We start from the raw sequence: 23,359 nt of genomic DNA, 5'->3' as shown, positions 1-23,359 counted from the left end.
CCTGGTCTCCCATGACACTGGTTCCCTGGGATCTCTCTCTGACGGCACCCACTTCCTTAGTGCTAGAGAGATCCCCTGCAGTTTAAGCAGGAGACTTTTCTACCTGAATGATGAGCCAGGTGGAGATTGGCTGATTGTCTGTAGCTGCAATTAACCATCTCCCTGCTGGACTCATCAGCCAGATAAAGGCTTTCTATTTGGGGCCCTATTTAGACAGGGGCTAAGGCCATCTCACAGGGACTTTAAAAAGTGTGATAAGGATGCGCATGCGCGACAGCGGACTGAATGGCTGCTTGAACCTTCAGCTCCGCTCCCAGCCGGCACTAAAAAATCAATAAATGCGCTAAAACCTCACCAAATCTAAAGAAAACTGCCCACATAGCCCGCAGATACCCCCAAGATGTCAAAGGGAACAAGATCAAAGCGCCCCTCCACAGTGATGACGGACTATTATAGCAAGGGGGATCAGCCACGCGCCCGCAGCCAAGAGGGCCTCCCGCTAAGCGGCTCCGACTCGGAGGGAGAGGGGGAGAATGATAACGGCAACAGAATCATGCGGAGACGCGACATGCAGGAATTCTGCGCGGACATTAAGAGATGCCTGCAAGCCGAGGTGGCGTCCCTAAGAGCAGACATAAGCAGTATAGGGTCCAGAACTGACTCCTTGGAAAGGAAACTGGACACTACTGTGAAAGCACTCCATAGAACAGATAAACAATTGGCCCAAGTAAAGGACACTATCCAGGACATTCTAGATAAGCAGGAGGACTCCGAAAATCGGGAGAGAAGAAATAATATGAGGATACGGGGGGTCCCAGAAGAGGAGACCGACCAAGAAGATTTCATGGCCCGGTGGCTGACCCAGCTGATGCCGGACAAAACGTCCCAGGAGCTGCATTTGGATCGCTGCCACAGGGCCCTGAGATCCAGGCCACAACCGGGAGACCCCCCGCGGGATATCATCGCCCGCTTCCATTACTTCAGAATAAAAGAACTGTTTGCCCAGCTGACCCGTAATAACCCGTCCTTTGAGTCACACAAGATTCAAGTTTTTCAGGACATCTCCCCCACCACGTTGCTGAAAAGAAAGCAACTTACCCCAATCACCAGGATCCTCAGGGACGAAGGGGTTAAATACCGCTGGATCTTCCCTTTCGGGCTCCTGGTGTCCAGAAATGGGGCATCCACCACAATAAAGAAAGCTGAGGATGGAGGAGCCTTTCTTACAAAACTGGGCTTGCAAGATAAAATCACGGAGGAAGTGGCGGGAAACAGAGCAGCCCCAGATCCAACATGACGGGAGGCAGGAAGAACCAACAAAAACAACAAAGCCCGCAGCCCACGGTAAATGGTCAAATAAAGAATCAATGTTCCTCCACAGTTACAGTTGACCCTACCTCTCCGTTAGCCAAAGATGCCCACGAAAACCCCACCAGGAGCCCTCTCATGGCTGCGCACCCCCCCCCTCCACCCCCCCCCACGGCGTTCGCATCGCAACCCGGCAGAGACAAGGCCCTGATCTCCCACAGCATCACTGCACCACTTGCCTGTACCCCCGACGGCAGCAGAAGAGGAATAGCGGCCATCTTGGACCAGCTCCGGAGCCCAACTGAGAAGGGGCGGCAGCAGATGACGTCAGCAGGAAGGAGGCAGCGCCTCACGCGAGAGGTACGCGATCGAGGCGCCACATCCAAGATGGCGGCGGTCGTACCAAACCGGAAGAGGCGGGAGCAAGAACAAGATCCCGGAAGCGGACCAGAAATCCAGCATCACAAGGCACCGAAGGGAGATTGTGGACAGCAGTAACACAACACACACTAACAGAGCGGCGCAGGGGGATTAAGATACAGGGCCCCGCAAGGTAAAGCAGGGAGCTAGAGCGGAGGGCAGCAGGAGAAAGCGGAAGGAGCCTGCTGAGGGGAGGAGGAGGAGGAGGAGGGGGGAGGGAGCAGGGGGGGAGGGAGGTAAAAGTTGGAGTGCACACAGAAGCAACAGATAACAACGGAATACCTGTAAGTTAGGAAGTGGAGATGCCAATGTAGAAACCTGCAAAGGGAGCGACAACATAGGCACGAGAGGGGAGATGGGGAGGTTCAAGGATAGGTCCAGACGGACAGGTACCTCTGGGGGGCAATTAAGCTAAGAGCAGCTAATTTGAACTAAATTAAAGCTTTGAACTAAAAGGGAAGAGATTATACCTACAGGATGTAGCAGATAGCTTAAGCTCAGCAGGCAATATGAGGGGCGTCACAAATATAGAGGAAAGGGGGTCAAGTTGTGGAAAGTTATGATTACATGGTCAGTTTTGGGTTTGTTCTCACATTAGAGGTTTTACGCAGACTATCTCACATGCGAACTTTAACGAGATCCAAGTTAGGACTAATAAAGTTGATATTTAGACGGCTGGGACGGCGGTCCTACAGTCGCCGTGTGTGTCTACCCTCAGGCTGGGGCAGCTGCCCTAGAACCTGAGGAAGCCCTGGGGAAGAGGTGGGGTGACACGGCCCTCTGGAGAAAGAAGGAGATGGAGGGCGTGCTCCAGAGACCCACCGACCCACAGGCAAGGGAGAGAAAGTGGTACTATGCCGCTGACCACTCTCCCAAGTTGATATGTGTTTTATATGTGTTCTTTTTCTTCCCTCATGTATCCCACGTACCTACTGTGTCTACCCTCCCCCACACTGTCTCCCTCACAAGTGGTCCACCGCCGAAGCCCCGCACAGAGCTGAGTACTGCAGAGGTACAGAAGCAGCACCGTAGCGGCTCGATACACCCAAGAGCAACACTAAGAATACAAGGTCAGTACCCCGCACCAACATGCCTCTAACATTTATATCCCACAACACTAAGGGACTAAACTCCCCATGCAAACGAAGGATAGCTCTTACTGATTACAAAAAAAAGGGAGCAGATTTCATCCTTCTCCAGGAAACGCACTTCAGTACCACTAGCGCTCCCAAATACTTCGATAAACAATATAACCAAGTATTCCTATCCTCCGCCCTAGAAAAGAAGCGGGGTGTAGCAATCCTAGTTCATAATAGGGTAGGCCTAATAGTAAATAAAGTAAAGAAGGACCGAGAGGGCAGGTTTCTGATGCTCGTAGGATCCATAAATGCACTACCCATAACAATAGCCACGCTGTATGCCCCTAATACCCATGAGGCAGAATTCTTTAAGAAGACATTCGGCGTCATAAAAAAATTCAGTGAAGGAGCCTTAATCCTAGGGGGGGACTTCAACGTGGCTATGAACATAACTCTGGATCGCTCAGGGCCTCACAAACACAAAGCCAATCCCAGATCTTCCGCGTTAGAGCAAGAATTAAAAGACCTCCAGCTAGTGGACGCATGGCGAGAAACCCACCCACTAGAAAAACTTTACACCTTCTACTCACACCCACACGACTCATTTAGCAGAATCGATTACTTCTTTGTGTCTAGTAGACTGGTCTCCGCGGTCACCCATACGGAGATCCATGATATTTCATGGTCAGACCACGCACCGATCGAGCTAAGGTGCACGCAGATAGGGCTGGAAAGGCCAAGAGCAAACTGGAAACTAAATGACTCCCTTCTAAAGATCCCAGACCTTGAGAGAAAGATCAAAGAGGAGATTAAATACTTCTTCAGGGAGAATAAAGATAGCGTTGACTCACATATAACCCTCTGGGAGGCACATAAAGCAACACTGAGGGGGGTTTTGATTAGCATGGGAGCCCGCAAGAAAAAAGAGCGCAACGCAAAAATTATTAAGGTGCAAGCAGAGCTAAAGCAGCACTGGGAACAACATAGAAGGTTACCCAATTCAGCGACCCTGCAACAAATAAAGGACACCCAGATTAAACTAAACCTTCTGCTCACTTCCCAGGCTGAGAAAGCGTTAAGTTGGTCAAAGAGAAGATTCTTCGAGAAAGCAAACAAACCAGATACCTTACTAGCCAATATGATTAATTCCAAAACACGCAATTATAATATCCAAGCGTTACGGCGAGAATCAGGGGAAATTACCGCCAACCCCAAACAAATTGTAAGGGAATTCAAAGACTTCTACGCAAAACTATACGACGGAGATAAAGTAGCTAGATCTCCAGCGAACAAGGAGGCCCTGGTGAATTTTCTAGATAGCTCAAATATACCCTGCTTGAGCGGGGTGGACAGAGAGGTGATGGGTAGAGATTTTACAATGGAGGAAATATCAGAGGTTATGAAAAACCTGAAACCCTCTAAAGCCCCGGGCCCCGACGGGTACTCGAACCTTTACTACAAAAAATTTAGAAAACAACTAGCCCCTTATCTACTCCGTATGTTCAACCAAGTGCTGAACGGCTCCCAGTTCCCTAGCCAAATGCTCCAAGCGTCCATCTCAGTAATACACAAGACAGGGAAAGACCCACAGGACTGTAAAAGCTATAGACCTATATCCCTAATTAATTCGGACATCAAAATTTACTCTAAATTGTTGGCCAATAGATTGAGTCTTATCCTACCCAGACTGGTGCACCCAGATCAAGTCGGGTTTATCCAGGGTCGGCAAGCTTCAGATAACACCCGACGGATTATTGATCTGATAGAAATAGCCAATCATAAAGACATACCAGTTATGGCGCTCAGTCTGGATGCGGAAAAAGCGTTTGATAGGATAGACTGGCCATACTTGGAAGCCACGCTTGGAGCGTTCGGAATGGGTGACAAATTAACAAAAGCTATATTTGCGCTATATTCGACCCCGTCGGCTAGGGTTACCCATCAGGGATTCGCTTCAGAACCCTTCCAAATTAAGAGTGGTACGCGACAGGGATGCCCGCTCTCCCCCCTCCTCTTTGCATTGTGTATGGAGCCGCTGGCGGCTCAGATACGGGATAGCAAAGACATCTCAGGTATTGCCATCGGAAACCAGACGCATAAGGTGGCACTCTATGCGGATGATGTATTCCTGACAGTATCCAGGCCCCTCACCTCCTTGCCAAACCTGCTCGATCTGCTGGGACGTTTCAATAGGGTCTCCGGGTTCAAAATCAATCAGAGCAAATCAGAGGCTATTAACATAAACCTCCCTAAACACGTAGAAAAACTAATTGCCCTTAACTTCAATTTCCGCTGGCAAAAACAGCAAATTAAATATTTGGGGGTCAATATCACGCGGACATATAATACAATTGGCCAAGCTAACTACCCGCGGCTGATACGGACCCTGAGAGAGGATCTACATAGGTGGGCCAAAAATAAAATCTCATGGATTGGCAAAATCCACTGCGTAAAAATGAACTTGCTCCCTCGCCTCTTGTATCTCTTTCAAACACTCCCAGTGCCGTTAAGTTTGAAGGAAACTCTCTCCCTCCAAACTGAGATAGATAAGTTTATCTGGGGAGGCAAAAAGGCGAGAGTGAGCAAACAGATAATGCGCACACAAACGGGGGCGGGAGGGCTAGCGGTACCTTGTTTGTTGTCATACTATCGAGCGGCCCAATTATGTCAAATTGTGCAATGGCACACTAACCCCGACTCTAAAAGGTGGGTCGCGTTGGAACGAGAGGCATGCTCCCCATTGGAACTAGAGCACCTGATTTGGTACCCTAAGAAGGTGCGCAATAGCACCAAACTGCCGCTATCCTCAATGACCAACTCGCTGTTAATCTGGGAAAGCACAAGGCTCAAATATGGCCTGACCAGCAGGGCATCGGGCATGACACCAATTTGGAATAACCCCCTCTTTGCTCCGGGCCAGTCCAGCACAGAATTCTCTATCTGGAAACAAAATAACATAAAGCGATTGATTGATCTGGAGGGAAGACAAGGAATAAAAATCTTCGAAATAGTCAAATCAGACTTCCATATCCCCAATGCCGAGCTCTTTAGGTACCTCCAGATCAGGGCGTTCTATCAAAAAGTTCAGCCAAAATCCCCTATGACAAATTTCGAAAAGCTCTGTCGATCAGGGACATCCACGGTGAGACTTACATCGCAGATGTATAAAGAAGTGACCGGTTCTAGCACGACAGTAAAGGACAAAACCAGATATATGACCCAATGGGAAACAGACCTAGGAGAGGAGTTGGAGGTAGAGGACTGGACAAAGATAGTGACGGCGACCTCCAAAAGTTCAATGTGCACGACCTTAAGGGAGAACGCATATAAGGTAATGATGCGCTGGTATCACACTCCCACAAAATTAGCTAAATTTCTGCCCAGTTACTCCCCATTGTGTCCAAGACAATGTGGACAGCAGGCAGATTTGTTGCACATGCTGTGGTCCTGCCCCAAAATCGTCCCAGTCTGGGACTCAATTAAAGACTGGTTGAACATTATCACAGGTAAACCCGTCCCATTAGATCCATGGCTGTTCCTCCTGAACAGACCAGCAGTCGGGTTCACTAAAGGAGAAAATAAGTTGATAGCTCACTTTGCTATGGCGATGAGGGGGGAGACTGCAGCACGCTGGAAACAGAACATAATTCCCTCAATCCCAAATATTAGACATAGAATTTGGACGGTATGCCAGATGGAAATGCTGACAAGCTTGGTCAATGACACTGGCGAAAATTTTTAAAAAGTCTGGGCACCATGGTTAGCCCAGAAAGAAATCCAGGGAGTGGAGAGGACCTCAATTTGGCTTTGATAGGGACAAATGCGTTCTCCCGTGAGGAAGTGCTCAACGGTAGAACCCGTACCACACTTAGACGCACGCAGCGCCCCCTCCCCGCCCCCCCCCCACACTCCAAAACCCCGCCGGCCCCAAGAGGGACCTAAAAGAAAATGAGAGAGACAAACTAGTCAAAAGTTAGAGGTCCTACGGGGTATGCACAAAGTCCTCAGACGCAGAGAACCAGCATGAGAGAGGCAGAGGCGGAATCATGGAAGGAGACCCCCCGAACTCCCCCCCCCCCCGCCTTCTTTCTCTTCTTCTCCCCCTCTTTTTGTCTGTCTCTCCCCTCCGACTTCTGGCCGGAGTCCCCCCCCCTGTCTGTCTGTCCGTCTACCCCGTATGTCCAAAACCCTCTACCCAATTACAAAGTTGAATGTCACATGCAGTAAGCTGATACTGTTTGTTCTTATGAGCCTTTTTACTGTATGCATATTATGTACTGAACAAAATAATAAAAAATATAAGTTGAAAAAAAAAAAAAGTGTGATAAGGTTTAGCAACATTCAGTAACTTTGGATCATATTTTATAAAACAAGACCGTCTGATTTAAAGAGAAACTACTGTACCTAAAATTAGCGCTCTATCAATTTCTCGCAATACCTTCTGAATAACTGTAATCATCGGGAACATGTATAATATATGAAAACTGACTTTACATTTACTGCAACTAATTGATTGCTAAAATTGTCATACTGTAGGGTGACCTTCTGTTGAATTTCCTGTTACATGCAAGGCATGGATCACAGATTTACCTTTCAAAAGGTTCTCACTAGCCATGAAGAGACTTAAAAGCTCAAGTGCATCTATGAAAACACTCATGTTGGTTCGCTAAAAAGTATCACAATGTGCTACAATCTACCCTCCACCAGGACCAATTTGACTACTATTACAACTTATGATACTACAGTTACATTAGACAAAAATAGCTGCCATTCATTCTATCAACACTGATATTTTTTTATTTATACCTTAAATCCTATTTACAGTCTTCTATTAAAAAATGTATTGAAGCAAAATAACCAGTGGTGAATATCTGACCAAATGTATTGGAGAATAGTTCTAAACATCAAGGGTCTTTATTCTTCCATTCATAATCATAATAAATGCATGTGACAGAAAATAAACATATTTCATTAAAACAAGATGTTCATGAAAATAATTAACATGTTAAATAATTTTATATGTGGCACACAAACAAATAACATACTGTAAATACTTACAATAATGTAGACACTTTTTCCAGTGCCCGTTGGTCCAACAAAGACATAAGGTTTTTGATGTGTTGTCAGCAAACTCATCAGTGCTGTATACCTGATTGTGTCCAGAGTTGGCACAATGATTTCATTAAACATCATATCACGTGGAATAGGAGGTGATGCACTGAGTTTTTCAATCCATAGTTCCCACCTTCCAACATCCTGTTTATAAGGAATTATTACTTTAATTCAAATATAATTAACACAGTTTAAAAAAAAACAAAAAAAACATTTGTATCATTGTGACATTACTTAAAAATTATGCCAGGGGTGATTTAATTGACATTATTATTATGACTTGGTTTCCTATGTTCAATGAAAATGAAGGGTAGTGATGAGTTTGTCGTCTGCTGAGTAATTTATGATTTGATAAATTGTGACTCATACCTTTTGAACGTTATGGAAGAGATACTGTACAGTATAAGCAGAGGTCTACCACAAAGTGATTCAGCTTTGTGAGTCACTGTGCTTCTCTAGAAAACTGTGATGAATAGAATGTTTTGAACCTTTGAAGCATGTACTGTTGATTATCAAGCTGTATTCTCCTTATGCTAAAACTGGACTCTATAATACTTTAAACACATTTTCTAATAATTTGAACACAGAGAGAAACCGTTTTGTTATCAAGTCCTACAATGAAACGTATGTATTTTGCAGACCGCAGCAGGCAAGGTTGATTTAAGATGCTATTACTGGTCACCAAGCTACTATAACATATGGTATGAGGTTCCAAGTAGGTCATAGGATGTGCCCCAGACCATTGGCACTAACCGAGTTAACTTTTGAAACGTTTATTTTTAGTAACTGGTTGTAAATTATTAGAAATGCTAAATATTATGACAAAAGGAAAGTTTTTTTTCTCTATATCTGAAACTAGACCCTACAGAACCTAGCTACATTTTCAAATAATTCTGTCAAACTATCACTCAACAAAACGTCTATGAATTTTGCTAATAAATTTTATATCCAAGTTAATGTATGAGGTTTCATGTAAGCAGGGAATCCTATTGTAGCTCTTGTAGATACTCATCAATAAGAAATAGGTCTGATGCTTCTTAATTTCTTATCTCTTTTTATTGCAGATCATCGTGACAGTTTTCTGCACAATGTTTCTCGGGATGCAGCCCTTTTTTCACATGCACTTAAATGACTGACAAAGGTACTGTCCCCCCTGAAACCTTTTGCAGAAATCTGTCATGATTATCTGCAATAAAAAGCAATAAGAAATTGAGAAGCGTGTGTGCAGCAGAAGACCTTTCACTTATTGATTAATATGAGCGTTAAAACAGCCACGCAATTTTCACCAAGACTACTCCTTTCTTTACAATATCTTTTCAGGTGATATAACAGGTAATGTGCTATAATATGTACTTCGTACCTGTTTAATAAACTTATAATCATAAACAGTATATTCTTTGGGGATTGGGACAGTGAATGGCTTTTCAGGTGGATCCACTGGATGCAGAATTTTAAATCGTGTTCTTGATTCTTCACTGAGTGGTCCTTCAATGATTTCTCTCAGGAGTTTGTCAAACTTTAGCCGATCGTCTTCTTTGCAACTTGCTCCAATAGACCAAACCAAAGAAAACAAGAATATACCCTTCAAAAAAGAAATATGCGCATTATTAGAAAGGAAAATTGAGCTGCTACAATACAACAATAAAAGGTCGAAAAATGTTTTACATTTATTTTACAATATTATAGCAATACTGATTTATTGTATAATATTGTACTGGTAACATCTAGGAGTACATTCAATTGATTCTTTAAGTTCTTTTAACTATTTAAAAAAAAACAAAAAAACAGAAGTACCTACCTCCAACCATGAGCAAATATCACGCTCATTCATATTATGAATTTTAGATTCTTCAACAAATTCATCCATCATGCAGTCCATGAGATTCATAAGGGATCGAACTAAATTTGTATCTGAAGTTGGTGATAATTCCTGAAATACAATATAAATGGTATTAAATCAATCATTCACCACTTTTAGTAACTACATAGTCTACGATATAAGATACTGTTTATGTCCAGTATTGTCTTTAATACATTGTAGTTCGAGAATAAAAACGAACTGTCTAAAAAAGACCACGATAGATATTTTTTGTTGGGTACACTTGACAGATTTAGCAACATTTTAAATACTAATGTATTTACCTGTCAAACTAAGGTTTAAAGTGGAATGTTGTATTATTTCTATTGACACACTGTTAAAACACTCACTATGTACAAGAAGTACATTATTTTTATAACAGAAAAGTTGCATTTTCATTCATTATAAAATATCTATGAGCTGCTTTGCATTGATTTATGATTTCTGTAATGGTCAATAGTACCTTAGCACATTTTCGAATCATCTGAATACAGGGGGGAACCATTCTGTCAAACAGTCCTTCAATAAAACATTTATGCATTTTGCTGACCCCCGCGGGCAGAAGATTGATCCAAGATACCATAACCGGTCTCCAGCCTAGCATGTGAGGTTCCATGTAAATCATACCACATCTGGATACCTACAAAGAAAAAAGCATCTAGACAGTAAAATATTCAAATGTGTATCTTCTTAAAAGCAAGTTTTGGTATTGTATAGGCTACATCTTGAAATAAAATGTACAAGTGCACAAAGATATTTGTCAGATATTTTGCTCATACATTAATCATTTTTGCATTGTTATTTAGCATCCACTTTTTCATCACCATATTGACAATTTTGTTCTTAAACTGATGCTAAAAAATAGCTTTTTTATTAATGTACCAAGTAAGGATGAGCAGGTTCACAGGTTAAACATCTTGCAGATGAAGTTGAACTTCAGAACACATTTTCGAATCCGGGCCAAAACTCAAAAAAGGCTGTTTTGTTATTTTTTTTATTTTTTTAAATAAACTAGGTAAATTTTGGAGTTTTTGAATGTTCAACCTGCAAACTTATGTCGAAAAGTTTGACTTTAGAAAATATTGTATTTATTTATAATTAAAAAATTTAACAAACTTGCACTCACCCTGTCTTATATAATTCAGATGGAGGTGCTAGGACTTCCATCTATACCACTGGATTCATACAACTATAAATAAAACCATACTGGATCAGCAATCAAAAAATAAATAAGAGAAAATGATACTCACGATTTTCTTTTGGTCTCACTAAGTTTCGTCCTTAATGTATCCAAAACAACCTGCAGCAATACAAAAAGATTAGAACACACAGGTGAAGGAAAAGTTAGCAGACACACACTATTAAATGTGCCAAATAGAGCAATGTTTCAAAGCCTGACAAAAGGGGCTAGGAGGTCTTGAAACGTTACTCTATTTGGCACATTTAACAGTGTGTGTCTGCTAACTTTTCCTTTCCCTGTGTGTTCTGATGTTTATGTATTGCTGCTATTTTTTTTTTTGTTACATTAAAGAAATAAACTTGGTGAGACCAAAAGAAAAATGTGAGTCATTTTCTCGTTTCTTTTTTGAGTGCTGATCTAGTATGGCTTTTTTCTATTTATTTATCCTGCCAGTTTTCACAGGCAGGAGTCTGTACAATCAAATCCTGGAAAGTCTTGCATGAATGTAGAGATATACAGTACAAACTGTTCAGGTTTGAGTTGCAAATTGTTTTGGAAAACTTGCGTAAAATATTGCAAATTCCCGAAATTGTGCCGATTTGTTTTTTTTTTTACTTAATTTTTATTGAAAGTTTTTTTTGAAAATGTAAAAATAAACATTTTGGGAGAAAATAATAGTATGGAGACGTATTCAGGAAAGTAGGGAGGGGGGTGGGGAGGTACATTCAGATAGACCAGTACAGATATTGATTCTTATTTCTTATTCTGTCTTTTAGTCCCAAGAGATTTATTCTCTTGTATTGAGATTCCAAACATCACGATTTTATCATTTTCAGCCTGTCCCTCTGAGAGTGGTCGTCAATTAGATAGTTCAAATATACCCTTCGAAGTTACCCAAGGGAGTTGGAGCATGATTGAAGTAAAATTTACACTCTGGTTGTCAGAGTGTGCTATCCAAGGCTGCCAGACCTTCTGGAATTTAGCGCTAGAGTCATTTAGCATGCTCAACAACTTTTCCATCTGGCAAATAAACCAGATTTAACTTTTAATTAAGGGATCCAACGGGAGATCTAAGCTTAATATCCTGCAGTCAGTTCTTGACTTTCCTTCAGAGGGATGCTACTAGGGATGTAACAGATCCAAAAAATGACCGGGTACCCGGGAAACAAAAATTACCCGGCCATGGTAACCGGGAGGCACGCGCCCTAGCGGTTCGACCCGGAGGTCTTCCGACTTCCGGTATCTGCCGCTGCTACAGCACACCTCCTCCCTGTCTGTCCAATAGTAATGCTCCTGCTCTTGTCACATGTTTCTCTGCTCCTACCGGCACCGGCTGTAAAGGATGCCATCCTCTGCTGCCACCGGCTGAAGAATTTCATCCTCTGCTGCCACCGCCACCGGCTGAAGGATGTCTTCCACTACTCCCACCGCCACCAGGATGTCGCTGTGGTCCTCCTCACCTTCTGCCGCCGGCTACAGGTCATTTTCTTCTGCTGCTCTACTCCTGCTATTCTCCAAGAGGAGGACCGAGGGAGCAGAGCAGAATGGAAATTACCCGGCACCGGTTCCCACCGCCCTGCACCGATTCCGGGTACTTTAAATATGGCCGGGTAGCAGATAATTTCCGGGTACATCACTAGATGCTCTATTGGGCATGACCGCCACATATGTAGGAAAGAGGCCTGTGCCCCACACCCTTTGGGGCATAGTGAGGAGTACCCAGGTATAAATTTAGATAATTTTCAGGGGGTAAGGTACCATCTCATCAATACCTTATATGCATTCTCCCTTTTGGTGGTGCAGATTTAACTTTAAGACGTTGCAGTAAAAATTTCAGTTCATGCATCTCCATACAATATTTCACCAACGTTGGACTCCCATTGCAACATGTATTTCAGGTTTTATTGTGAATTTACCTTTGGAACTGCCAGGCAGCCATATACTTGGGATATGAGCTTTTGTGTATCTATGTCAGCCAGACACAATCTCTCTAAGAGGGTCAGGGGTAGGGTACGGTGTGAGTTTATATAAAACGCTCTTTTTTGAAGATTGCAAAAGAATTCAGTGTTAGGGAGTGCTTTCTCTGATATAAGTTGTTCAAATGGTTTCGGTTTTAAGTCCAGACCGAGATCCCTAAGTCTCGTAATTCTGCCCGTTCCCAGTTTTTAAAGTTTCTGTTTTTTAGGCCCGGAATGAAGTCCGGGTTGTTTAGAAAGGGAGTCATATGGGAGTTTTTGGAAGACGCTGAGAATTTAAGTTGTCACCACCCAGACCATCAGGGAGTTTTTTTTTATTGTGGGCAGGGTGTCTTTATTATTTTCTATTGCCGCCTGGGGAAGCCAAATTCATTTATTGAGCTCAGCTAGGTTTATTATTGAAGCCTCCAGTGACACCCATCTTTTGAGTTCCGGATTTACATGTCATTGGATTAACTGGGTTAGCTGTGCATTTTTGTAGTAGGAGATTAGGCAAGGTAGTGCCAGACCTCCTGAGGTGCTGGGTATTGTAAGAACTCGCCTACTGATTCTTGTTTATTTTATGATTCCAGATAAATCTGGTAAGAAAGGATTGGATGGCCAGTATGTATTTATTCACAACTGATATTGGTAGAGAAATAATATGTGGTAGAAGATTCATCTTAATACAATGTATCTTACTGATCCAATATATGTATGTTATATCCCGACCATGCTTTAATATCGTCTCTAAGGAATTTAAGTATTTTGGAATAGTTTGCTCAGTAAAGCGAAATGTAATTGTTGGTGATATGTACGCCCAAGTATTTAATGACCTTTGATGCCATTTAAAGTAAAAGTTTATTGCTAACAATTTGAGCATGTTAATATTGAGGGCCTCTGATTTACCATTATTTATTTTGAAAACAGAAATTTTGTTAAAGTTTGAGAGTACATTAAACAAGTTTGGAAGAGATAAAACAGAAAAAGGAGATACCCACTCAACCTAAAGTAAATGTAGAACGTGCAGGTGAACTAGGGAGGGGAAATGCATAGAACGTAAAACTGTTGTCAAAGAAAACCCACCGAGGTGAGGAGACAGCAGGAGGATCCCAGTAGTGTGCACTTGTTGCTCATTAAAGTACTACGTGTGGGAAATGTGATCCTGTGTTAGACCGTGGCACAACCTATAATGAACAAAAGACAGGTCCACAATGAATGGGACTGAATACGTCCCAAACAGTTGAAATGTAATGATGAATATATTCAAATAAATGTATTAATAATAAAATAGTTTGGACCACATATAAACAAAAAGACATCAAACAACTCGCAGGCCACACATTATGGCTCAGTTAAACCAGCCAGGTATAATGTGAGTGGGACCAATGTGCGAATGGGTGGGTGGGAAATCATAATTTAGAAAATTGGTCCTAAATACATACCCCTACAAACAGAGGGATGAAGGGAATAAATTAGACGGAGGAAGAGGAAATAGATTAATGGTTTTGACAGGGTTAAGATTTTATCGTCTGTGAATAGGGTTATTTTGTGGGATTGTTGACCCAGTTGTATTCCAGAAATGTTTGAATTTTTCCTTATGTTAGCTGCTAAAGGTTCCATGCATAGGTCGAACAGGAGTGGAGAAAGCAGGCAACCATGCCTTGTATTAAACAAAGCCGAAGGAAAGCTCTGGGAAATCACTTTGGCCGATTGGTTTGAATAGCACAAATATTGCTTTCAGGAATTTTCCTCAGAATCCAAAGGCTTTAACTGTGGAATGCATATACTGTATGTCCAGTATATTTGGTAAAACCCTTCTCCGCGTCCAGTCCCACAGCCATTGTGGGAATATTTTCCTTGTTTGCTAGGGCTATTAGGTCTATGACTCGCCTAGTATTGTTCGCAGCCTGCCTGAGACAAAACCAACTTGATCCAGGGAGGACTGAATTCAGTCTATTTGCCAACATTTTCAAAAATATCTTTAGGTCTGCATTTATCAGGGATATTCCCCTGTAGCTTGCAGGATCTTTTCCCTCTTTATGAATTCGAGAGATATAGAAAGATGCCTGTAGCATGTAATCGGGAAAGAAATACGTACAGTTGCAGGAGAAGCCACTTCTAAATCCATAGGTTCAAAGATGAGGCTCATTTGAGGAGACATCTGGATAATCTCTCCACTCATCAGACATAGCTTTTTGTTGTCATCTAACACTGTGTTCATATTTTCAATCCAAACAGCATCTACTGGCCCATCAAAAATAAGCCATTTTCTGTCAGGGGTCTACAAATACATAAAATGTGCATTAATCATAAAATATTCTACCCTGCAAATGTATTGAAAACCTTGCCATCAATAATGTAACTAGAATTATGTCCAAACCAATCATAGTGGATGTTATTGTATTAAAAAAAATTGCATTGACATTTTAACCCTTGGGAGTGCTGTGGAGGCTGTGTCCCTCCGACACAACACGGTCACGTGTCCACTTTGAAAGCAGCGGCAGCCCTTAACCCAGAAACAGAACTGTTTCCCTTCACAGATTACAGTATGTTCTTTGCTCCAAGGGAATGCAGGAAAAGATCTACACTGGAAAAAAAAAAAGCAGGCAAGACGTAGCCACTAGGTCATGGGGCTCCAGGAGTGCCAGACTGAATGGCATAGTGACTACATCTTGGGGCACCCAAAAGGTTAAATTATTGAAAATCCTACCTGAGTGCTTTGAATAATACACATTTGTGGTGTATTTTTACACCATGCTGCCCAACTACAGAAAGGCTAAAAAAAACACCTATAATTTCTAAAATATGTTTTTATGCATCATAAAAATAGCAAACAGATACGTCAGAGCTCTGTTCTGGGACCTCTCTTTTTCTCTCTCTACACACTATCACTCAGTGACCACATTAACTCTTTTGGCCTTAGGTATTATCTCTATGCAGATAATACGCAGATATATCTAGCCTCCCCTAAACTCGCACATGCAATCTAGACCCAAGTCTCTGATTACAGCCTGGCTTTAGAGTCTTGAATGCTGCTCCGCCACCTTAAACTTAATATGTTTAAAACTGAGCTCCTTATATTTTCTCCTAAACCTGGCCTAATATCCCCTTTCTCCATCACAGTAAATTACCATCTATCCTGTAACCAAAGCAAAACTCATCCCTTTCCTTCCCCATTCACATTCGCACCATGGATAAAATGTGTTGTTTCTTCTTCTGCAACATTGCCAAGATTCTCTATTTCCTCTGTCAATCTACTTCTAAAACTCCAATGCATGCCCTTATCCTCTCCCATGTGAGCTAGTGTAATATTCTAATAATAGGCTTCCCTGCCTCAAATATTTCTCCTTTGCAATCGATCTAAAATTCTACTGCTAGAATAATTAAACTTTCTCCCACTATAGTTCCTACTCATCTCCTCCTTAAATCTTTCTCCTGGCTTCCCATCAAGTTTTGGATCATCTACAAAGTTTGCGTTCTTACCTCAAAGGCTTATCTGATCCTGCCTATATATCAGCTTTGATCTCTCGTTATGTCCCAACTCGTCTCCTGCACTCTGCTCATAATGGTTTCCTTTCCACTCCTTTTACCTCTACTGCTCTCTCTCTCAACGTAAATCTTTTTCCCTCACTGCCCCTTACCTGTGGAATGCCCTCACACTTAGTAAAAACCAAGCATCTTCTCTCCCCATCTTCACGTCAAACCTAAAAACTCACCTCTTCAATTAAGCATTCAATAGCCTAGACAAGCGGTGCGCAAACTGGGGGGGGGGGGGGGCAAGATTATGTAGGGGGGGAGCAGGCTGCGTGCGGGGAAACCTGGGGGCGGGCAGAGCTGTGCACGGGCGGTCAGAAGCTCCGTGCAGAGGCTGCTTCCAGTTCTCTGCTGTCTGCCTGCAGAGGGGGCGGGGCCTTGCTGCGGGGCCTTCCCTGCACACAGTCAAGCCCTCCTCCTCCTTGCTGTTAGCCGCCCGTTTTCAGCAGCACATGGGGGGACCTGAGCAGGCTTAGTTACTCCCTCCACCCACCAGGTGTGTGTGTGTGTGTGTATATATGTGTGTGTGTGTGTGTGTGTATATGTATATTTGTGTGTGTGTGTGTGTGTGTATATATGTATATTTGTGTGTGTGTGTGTGTGTGTGTGTGTATATATGTATATTTGTGTGTGTGTGTGTGTGTGTATATATGTATATTTGTGTGTGTGTGTGTGTGTGTATATATGTATATTTGTGTGTGTGTGTGTGTATATATGTATATTTGTGTGTGTGTGTGTATATATGTATATTTGTGTGTATATTTGTGTGTGTGTATATTTGTGTGTGTGTGTGTGTGTGTGTGTATGTGTGTGTGTGTGTGTGTGTAATATGTGTGTGTATATATATATAGTATATATATATAGCGGAGGAGAGCAGAAACACAGCGCTATTGTAGGGCAGACACCGTAAGGAGGGCACAACCAACAGGCACAGCACACACACATTCACAACACACACAACCAACACACACAACACTCAATCACAACACACCCACTGCAATATATATACATATATATATATATATATATACTAGCTGAGAGACCCGGCGTTGCCCGGGATGTAAATGCGTAATAGGTAGTATTATTTATAACTCGTGGAACAATAGGTGAGTATTTGTTGTAAAGATTTCGGGGGGGGAGAAAGGGGAGCGGGGGGGGGGAGAAAGGGGAGCGGGGGGGGGGGAGAAAGGGGAGCGGGGGGGGAGAAAGGGGAGCGGGGGGGGAGAAAGGGGAGCGGGGGGGGAAGAAAGGGGAGCGGGGGGGTAGAAAGGGGAGAAAGGGGGGGAGAAAGGGGAGCGGGGGGGGAGAAAGGGGAGCGGGGGGGGGAGAAAGAGGAGCGGGGGGGGAAGGGGAGTGGGGGGGAAAGGGGATTGGGGGGGGGGGTGGAGAGCAGTGGGCATATGTATTGTCATAATTTATGTATGGGCATTTCCCCCCCCTCCTCCGTGCATCCGTCCCCCTGCTGGTTCGGCTGGTGGCCCCCCCCGTTCCCCGTGACTCCCCCCCCGTTCCCCGTGACTCCCCCCCCCCCCCCCGTTCCCTGTGACTCGCGCTCCCCCCCCCCCGGCGCCCGCTTGGTCCCCCGATGTGCCGTCCTGCTGAGTGAGGCGTGCAGGCGGCTGCAGGAAGCGCCCTGTGTGGGCCTAAGACTCGCGCTCCCCCCCCCCCGGCGCCCGCTCGATGTGGCATCTGGCTGAGCGGCGGTAGGAAGCGCCCTGTGTGTGTGGGCCTGAGGCTGAGGCGGGACGCGCAGTGGGCCTGAGGCTGAGGCGGGACGCGCAGTGGGCCTGAGGCTGAGGCGGGACGCACAGTGACTTACCTGAGCGGGTGGTAGCGCCGGGGAGGTAAGGGAGCACCTGGGTAGGAGGGCCGCGCTTCCCGTCTGGAGCCAGTGCAGGACGGCGCACGTGAGGGGGGGGGAGGGGGGCGGACAGAGGGTGTGTGTGTGTGTGTATAGAGCTGCTGTGTTGTGTGTGTGTGTGTGTATAGAGCTGCTGTGTTGGGTGTGTGTGTGTATAGAGCTGCTGTGTTGTGTGTGTGTGTGTGTGTGTGTGTGTGTGTGTGTGTGTGTGTGTGTATAGAGCTGCTGTGTTGTGTGTGTGTGTGTGTGTGTGTATAGAGCTGCTGTGTTGTGTGTGAGTGTGTGTATAGAGCTGCTGTGTTGTGTGTGTGTGTAGAGCTGCTGTGTTGTGTGTGTGTGTGTGTGTATAGAGCTGCTGTGTTGTGTGTGTGTGTGTGTGTGTGTGTGTGTGTGTGTGTGTGTGTGTGTGTGTGTGTGTGTGTGTGTGTGTGTGTGTGTGTGTGTGTGTGTGTGTGTGTGTGTATAGAGCTGCTGTGTTGTGTGTGTGTGTGTGTGGGCCGTCACTCCGCCTCAGGCCAATGAGAGGTGTGCGGGGGCGGGCGACCCAAGGGACCAATGAGATTTCCCCTAGGGACACCGGACATCCAGGCAGGCAAACATACAGTGCTTTCACTAATATAGTATAAGATATATATATACTGCAGTGGGTGTGTTGTGATTGAGTGTTGTGTGTGTTGGTTGTGTGTGTTGTGAATGTGTGTGTGCTGTGCCTGTTGGTTGTGCCCTCCTTACGGTGTCTGCCCTACAATAGCGCTGTGTTTCTGCTCTCCTCCGCTGGCAACCTGCTTCGCTGTGATCCTCTGCAAGTGAAAGGGTAGGCTGCCACTATATCAATCATACTATGAATGTACAGAAATAATAATAAAAAAAAGTGTAAACACTTCCCCGCTCATGCTTGCAAAATTATGCAGGACACCCTGTGCTCATGCTTGGAGAGTTGGTGATGTCACCGCTCTCCGCGGCAGCGTGGACGCAGCCTAATTTTGCAAGAGCGAGCTGTTGAAGTATGTAAATATTTAGGCTGCGCTTATAGTGCCGGCGACGCGACGTCGCCCGAAAACAAATGCATTGTCGCCGCCGTCTCGTGCGCTTATAGTAAGCGTGACATGGTGGCGCAATTTTTTGAAGCCGGCAATATTTGATTTTTCAGGGGCTGTCGCCTCATGTGACAGCCCCTGAACCAATCAATGGCCTGGTCGCCCACGCCGCCGCCGCAAAGCGAAATACAACTTTCGCTAGCGTCGCCGTCGCGGGCACTATATGCGCGGCCTTAGACATATTTGTATTTACATTGTATACCGTTTAATAAAGGTTTTTTTTTATGTGATTTTGATTACATCAGGCAGGGGGGGCCCGAGAAATTTCATGGATAAAAAGGGGGGCTCGGCATAAAAAGTTTGCTCACCCCTGGCCTAGACTATTATCCTACAGTCACTCCTACCAACCATTGGGGCTAAACACTGCCATCTACTGCACTTACTCCTCCTGATGTCTCTGTAAATCTCCCCAATGTACAGTACCACTTAGATGGTAAGCTCTCCGGGGCAGGGACTTCCTTTCCTATTGTCTACTTTTGTATGTTGCACTTATTATATTATAATTCCCTGTATTGTACTGTCTCTTTTGTAAAGCACTGAGTACAGTTTGGGCGCTATATAAATAAAGATATACAAACATACATATATTTACATATACATTTATATAAATAAAGACATACAAAGACATACAATACATACATACTTAACAGCTGTAACGTTTTAGGGGAAAGCTTTCCTAAGAATTAAAGCTCCTATTTATTAACCAGTGCTATTCTCTGAGCCGCATTTATTTTATTGAGCTGCAATATATCTTCAGTCACTGGAAGGTATTTTATAGAATAGCATCACTTAACAAATTTGGACTTATATCCACTAAAACCTTGGCTCTATTAAGTATCAATCTGCAATTTTTGTGATGCACTAAATATAATACATTCCTAGCAATTCTGTTAATCATGCATTCCCTCCAGCGATCAAATTAAACCAATGGCAGTAACATGTTTAATCTGACAAATGAATTCTGTCTTTTTCAAAAATAATTTTTCAAGATACTTTTTAAAGTTAGTTTGTACACTGGCGACACACTTTATTCGAGCTCGGCTAGTCCCACGAATTCGGGTATACCCGGGTGTTTTGAGGTTTGTGACTGTTTTCTGCCCGAGTGCATTGAGTTATTTTCCGGCAGGGATTGAAGCATTTTATTCCCGCTGGCTGCAATACTGCACAGTACATATATATATACTGCATTACAATTCATGAATTTATGCCATCTGGTAGACATGTGAATCATTGCAGCCTATTAAATCCTAATCATTATCATTTAACAGATCAGCCGCCCATCAGCCAGGCATGAACCCAGGCTGGGAAGGCAAATGCAACGGGGCTTGCCAGAGGTTAGGAGCGGCGCATTCCAGGTATCTGCCAGGTACATACCGGGTATTTGCTCGAATAAAGTGTGTCGGTGCAGTATATATATTAAGCTGAAACATGGGAGGGTTTTGATTTCCTGTAGCCGCTCCCTTTTGTGTGATGGGAGATCTGTGTCAAGATGGGGAAAAACACAAAGCAAAACATTTTGTCTGCATAGCCGGCATGTATGATGTTTGTTATTGTTGCTTCTTACATTTGGAGCAGATATCTTAGGATCAAAGGTTAATGCCATCCCACTGTCCAACCGGAAGGCATAAAACACCCACCATGGGCCATATACCACCTTCACCAACTCCGCAAGCCAATACACCCATTGATTGCCAGAGTGGTTACCTGTGCCCTCAATGGGAGCACAGAAAACCCCAATGGTTTGTTGAGGGTAGAGGGGACAGGTGAAGGCATACTTTCTCTGGGGTGGCAGGTAAGGCCTACCAAGCGTAGAGGAAATGGAAGGAGTTAACCCCTTAATTACCTTAGCGGGCAGTAAAGCATTGCATGGCAATGTTAAACTTCCCGCTAATGTAGCCAACGGGGTTAGGGGACCCCAGAACAGCTGAGAAAGGTAAGAGTCAGTGAGAAACAGTCTCCCTATCTGTTCTTCCCATTGATGATGTAGATAACTGTATATGCGTACCTACGTCATTACGTGGCAATAATGTAGGACCATTTTTCTTTAATACTTACTGTAGAAGAAGCAAATGCTCTGAAACTGACAGCCAGGATTCCATCTGACCATTCATGTGACACTTGATCAAACTGTCCATAAAGCTGTCCCATGGTTATCGACTTTGGGTTAAGCACTGCGATTTGAACCTTGTTCTCTTCTAATAGACCCTACAGTATGTCAAAAACAAATTGGTAATTAGAATGTTGTCTACACAGCTGGCCCATGGTTATAGACTTTAAATTTAGCAGTGTAATTTGATCCCTTTTCTTCGTATGTCAAATAATGAATAAGTAATTAGAATTCTGTAAGAATTAATACTAAACAAAATTATTAGAATCGGTAACAAATATGAATTAAAAGACTCATTCGTGCAACAACCTGAAATATAGTTACGGGTATTTTATTCACTATTTAGAAATTAGGAACATAGTAAATGCTAGAAATGCTGTAAAAGGGAGGGTTTGGGGAGGGAAGGAAAGGGAAGCTCTTGCTACAGTCTAATGTGTTGTAGATAGGGTGCTAGAAGGATCATAATAAACAGTGAAAAGAGATACTCGCAGAGGCAAGAAACAAGCTCCTTTTATATACTGTGGCACTCAAATCAAGGTAGTGAATACATTGCGTGATTAAAAATAAGCTTTTAATAAAAACTTATTTTAGAAAATATCAGACAAGCCATGACATTTAGACAACATGTAAATAAATAAAATAAGTGGATCGTGTTACACACCAGTATGAGAAGTGGATTATGCCCACTGCTCCAAACCCACTCTATACCTAAAGTGTGGTTAGTGGGTTTGTGAATGATTGTATAGTTTTATGGTGAGCCACTATAATCAAGTAACAAATCTACGTAAGTACCAGCACTCACTGTCTAATAGCCTCAGTGGCTCTGCTCCTTCAGCTGCTCGTGTAGATTTGTTAGTACTATACAGGGGAATAAGGGTCCCCTTTTGTTCCGTGCACCCTGCAATTGCATATATTTAACACCATCAGAGTGCTGTCTATCGTCCCCTTTTACTATAATGAAGTGTTTCATACATTAGAATTGGGTCCTGTTTTCATGAATCTCTTACCTTTTCACATATGTCATTCAAAGCAGCTGCCAAAACCCGATAAGCAGAAGTCTTCCCACCAAAAGGCTCTCCAACAATCATAAAACCATGACGCACAATCATCATTTCATAGATCTGCAAGATCTTTTCTGCAAAGAAGCTGGTCATCTGTAAATTCATGCGTTCACAATTTTCTTTAATAGCATCCATGAAGACTTTGTAATCTGGTTTGGGAAGTTTCACCCCAGGAAACAGATCCGAAGTGATACCCTAGCAGAGGAAAATGTATATAGGAAATGCATCACTTTATGTAGAGTTCCTACACAACAGACCCATTAAAAGATCATGTACACCGGTGCCAAAAGGTCAAAACAGTTATGTGAGTTAGTTTATGTATGTATGTCTTTATTTATATAGCACCATTAAAGTACATAGCGCTTCACAGTAGTAGTACACTTGACAATCATATAAATAACAAACAACTACAAATAACATCATGGGAATAAGTGCATCAGACATAAAAGAAACATTGTGGAAGAGGAGTCCCTGCTCCGAAGAGCTTACAATCTAATTGGTAGGAAGAGCGTACACTAGGAGGACATTCTGGTAAGTGCGTCTGCAGGGGGCCAAGCTTTATGTATCGTGCATAGTATATAGCCACAGTGCTACTCATATGCTTCTTTCAGCAAGTGTGTCTTAAGGTGGATCTTAAAGGTGGATAGAAAGGGTGGGTGCTTGTCGGGTATTGAGGGGAAGGGCATTCCAGAGGTGAGGAGCAGTCAGTGAGAAAGGTTTAAGGCGGGAGAGGGCTTTAGATACAAAGGGGGTCGAGAGAAGACATCCTTGAGCAGAACGCAAG

General features: G+C 43.5%; 1 protein-coding gene across 1 annotated transcript in view; it reads right to left on the bottom strand.

Moving 5' to 3' along the window:
* Positions 1-23,359, bottom strand: part of DNAH7 (dynein axonemal heavy chain 7) — a 330,067-nt gene that overhangs the window by 184,186 nt on the left and 122,522 nt on the right. The window contains exons 29-35 of the mRNA XM_075610041.1: positions 22,522-22,770; positions 21,463-21,612; positions 15,014-15,196; positions 10,241-10,417; positions 9,718-9,849; positions 9,280-9,501; positions 7,866-8,063 (exon numbers count right to left, since the gene is read on the bottom strand). Of these exons, the coding sequence (XP_075466156.1) occupies positions 7,866-8,063; positions 9,280-9,501; positions 9,718-9,849; positions 10,241-10,417; positions 15,014-15,196; positions 21,463-21,612; positions 22,522-22,770 (1,311 nt within the window). The remainder of the gene's footprint in view (positions 1-7,865; positions 8,064-9,279; positions 9,502-9,717; positions 9,850-10,240; positions 10,418-15,013; positions 15,197-21,462; positions 21,613-22,521; positions 22,771-23,359) is intronic.

Source organism: Ascaphus truei, chromosome 7 (assembly GCF_040206685.1).
Source record: "Ascaphus truei isolate aAscTru1 chromosome 7, aAscTru1.hap1, whole genome shotgun sequence".
Lineage (NCBI taxonomy): Eukaryota > Metazoa > Chordata > Amphibia > Anura > Ascaphidae > Ascaphus > Ascaphus truei.
This window is presented reverse-complemented; position numbering and strand designations above follow the sequence as displayed.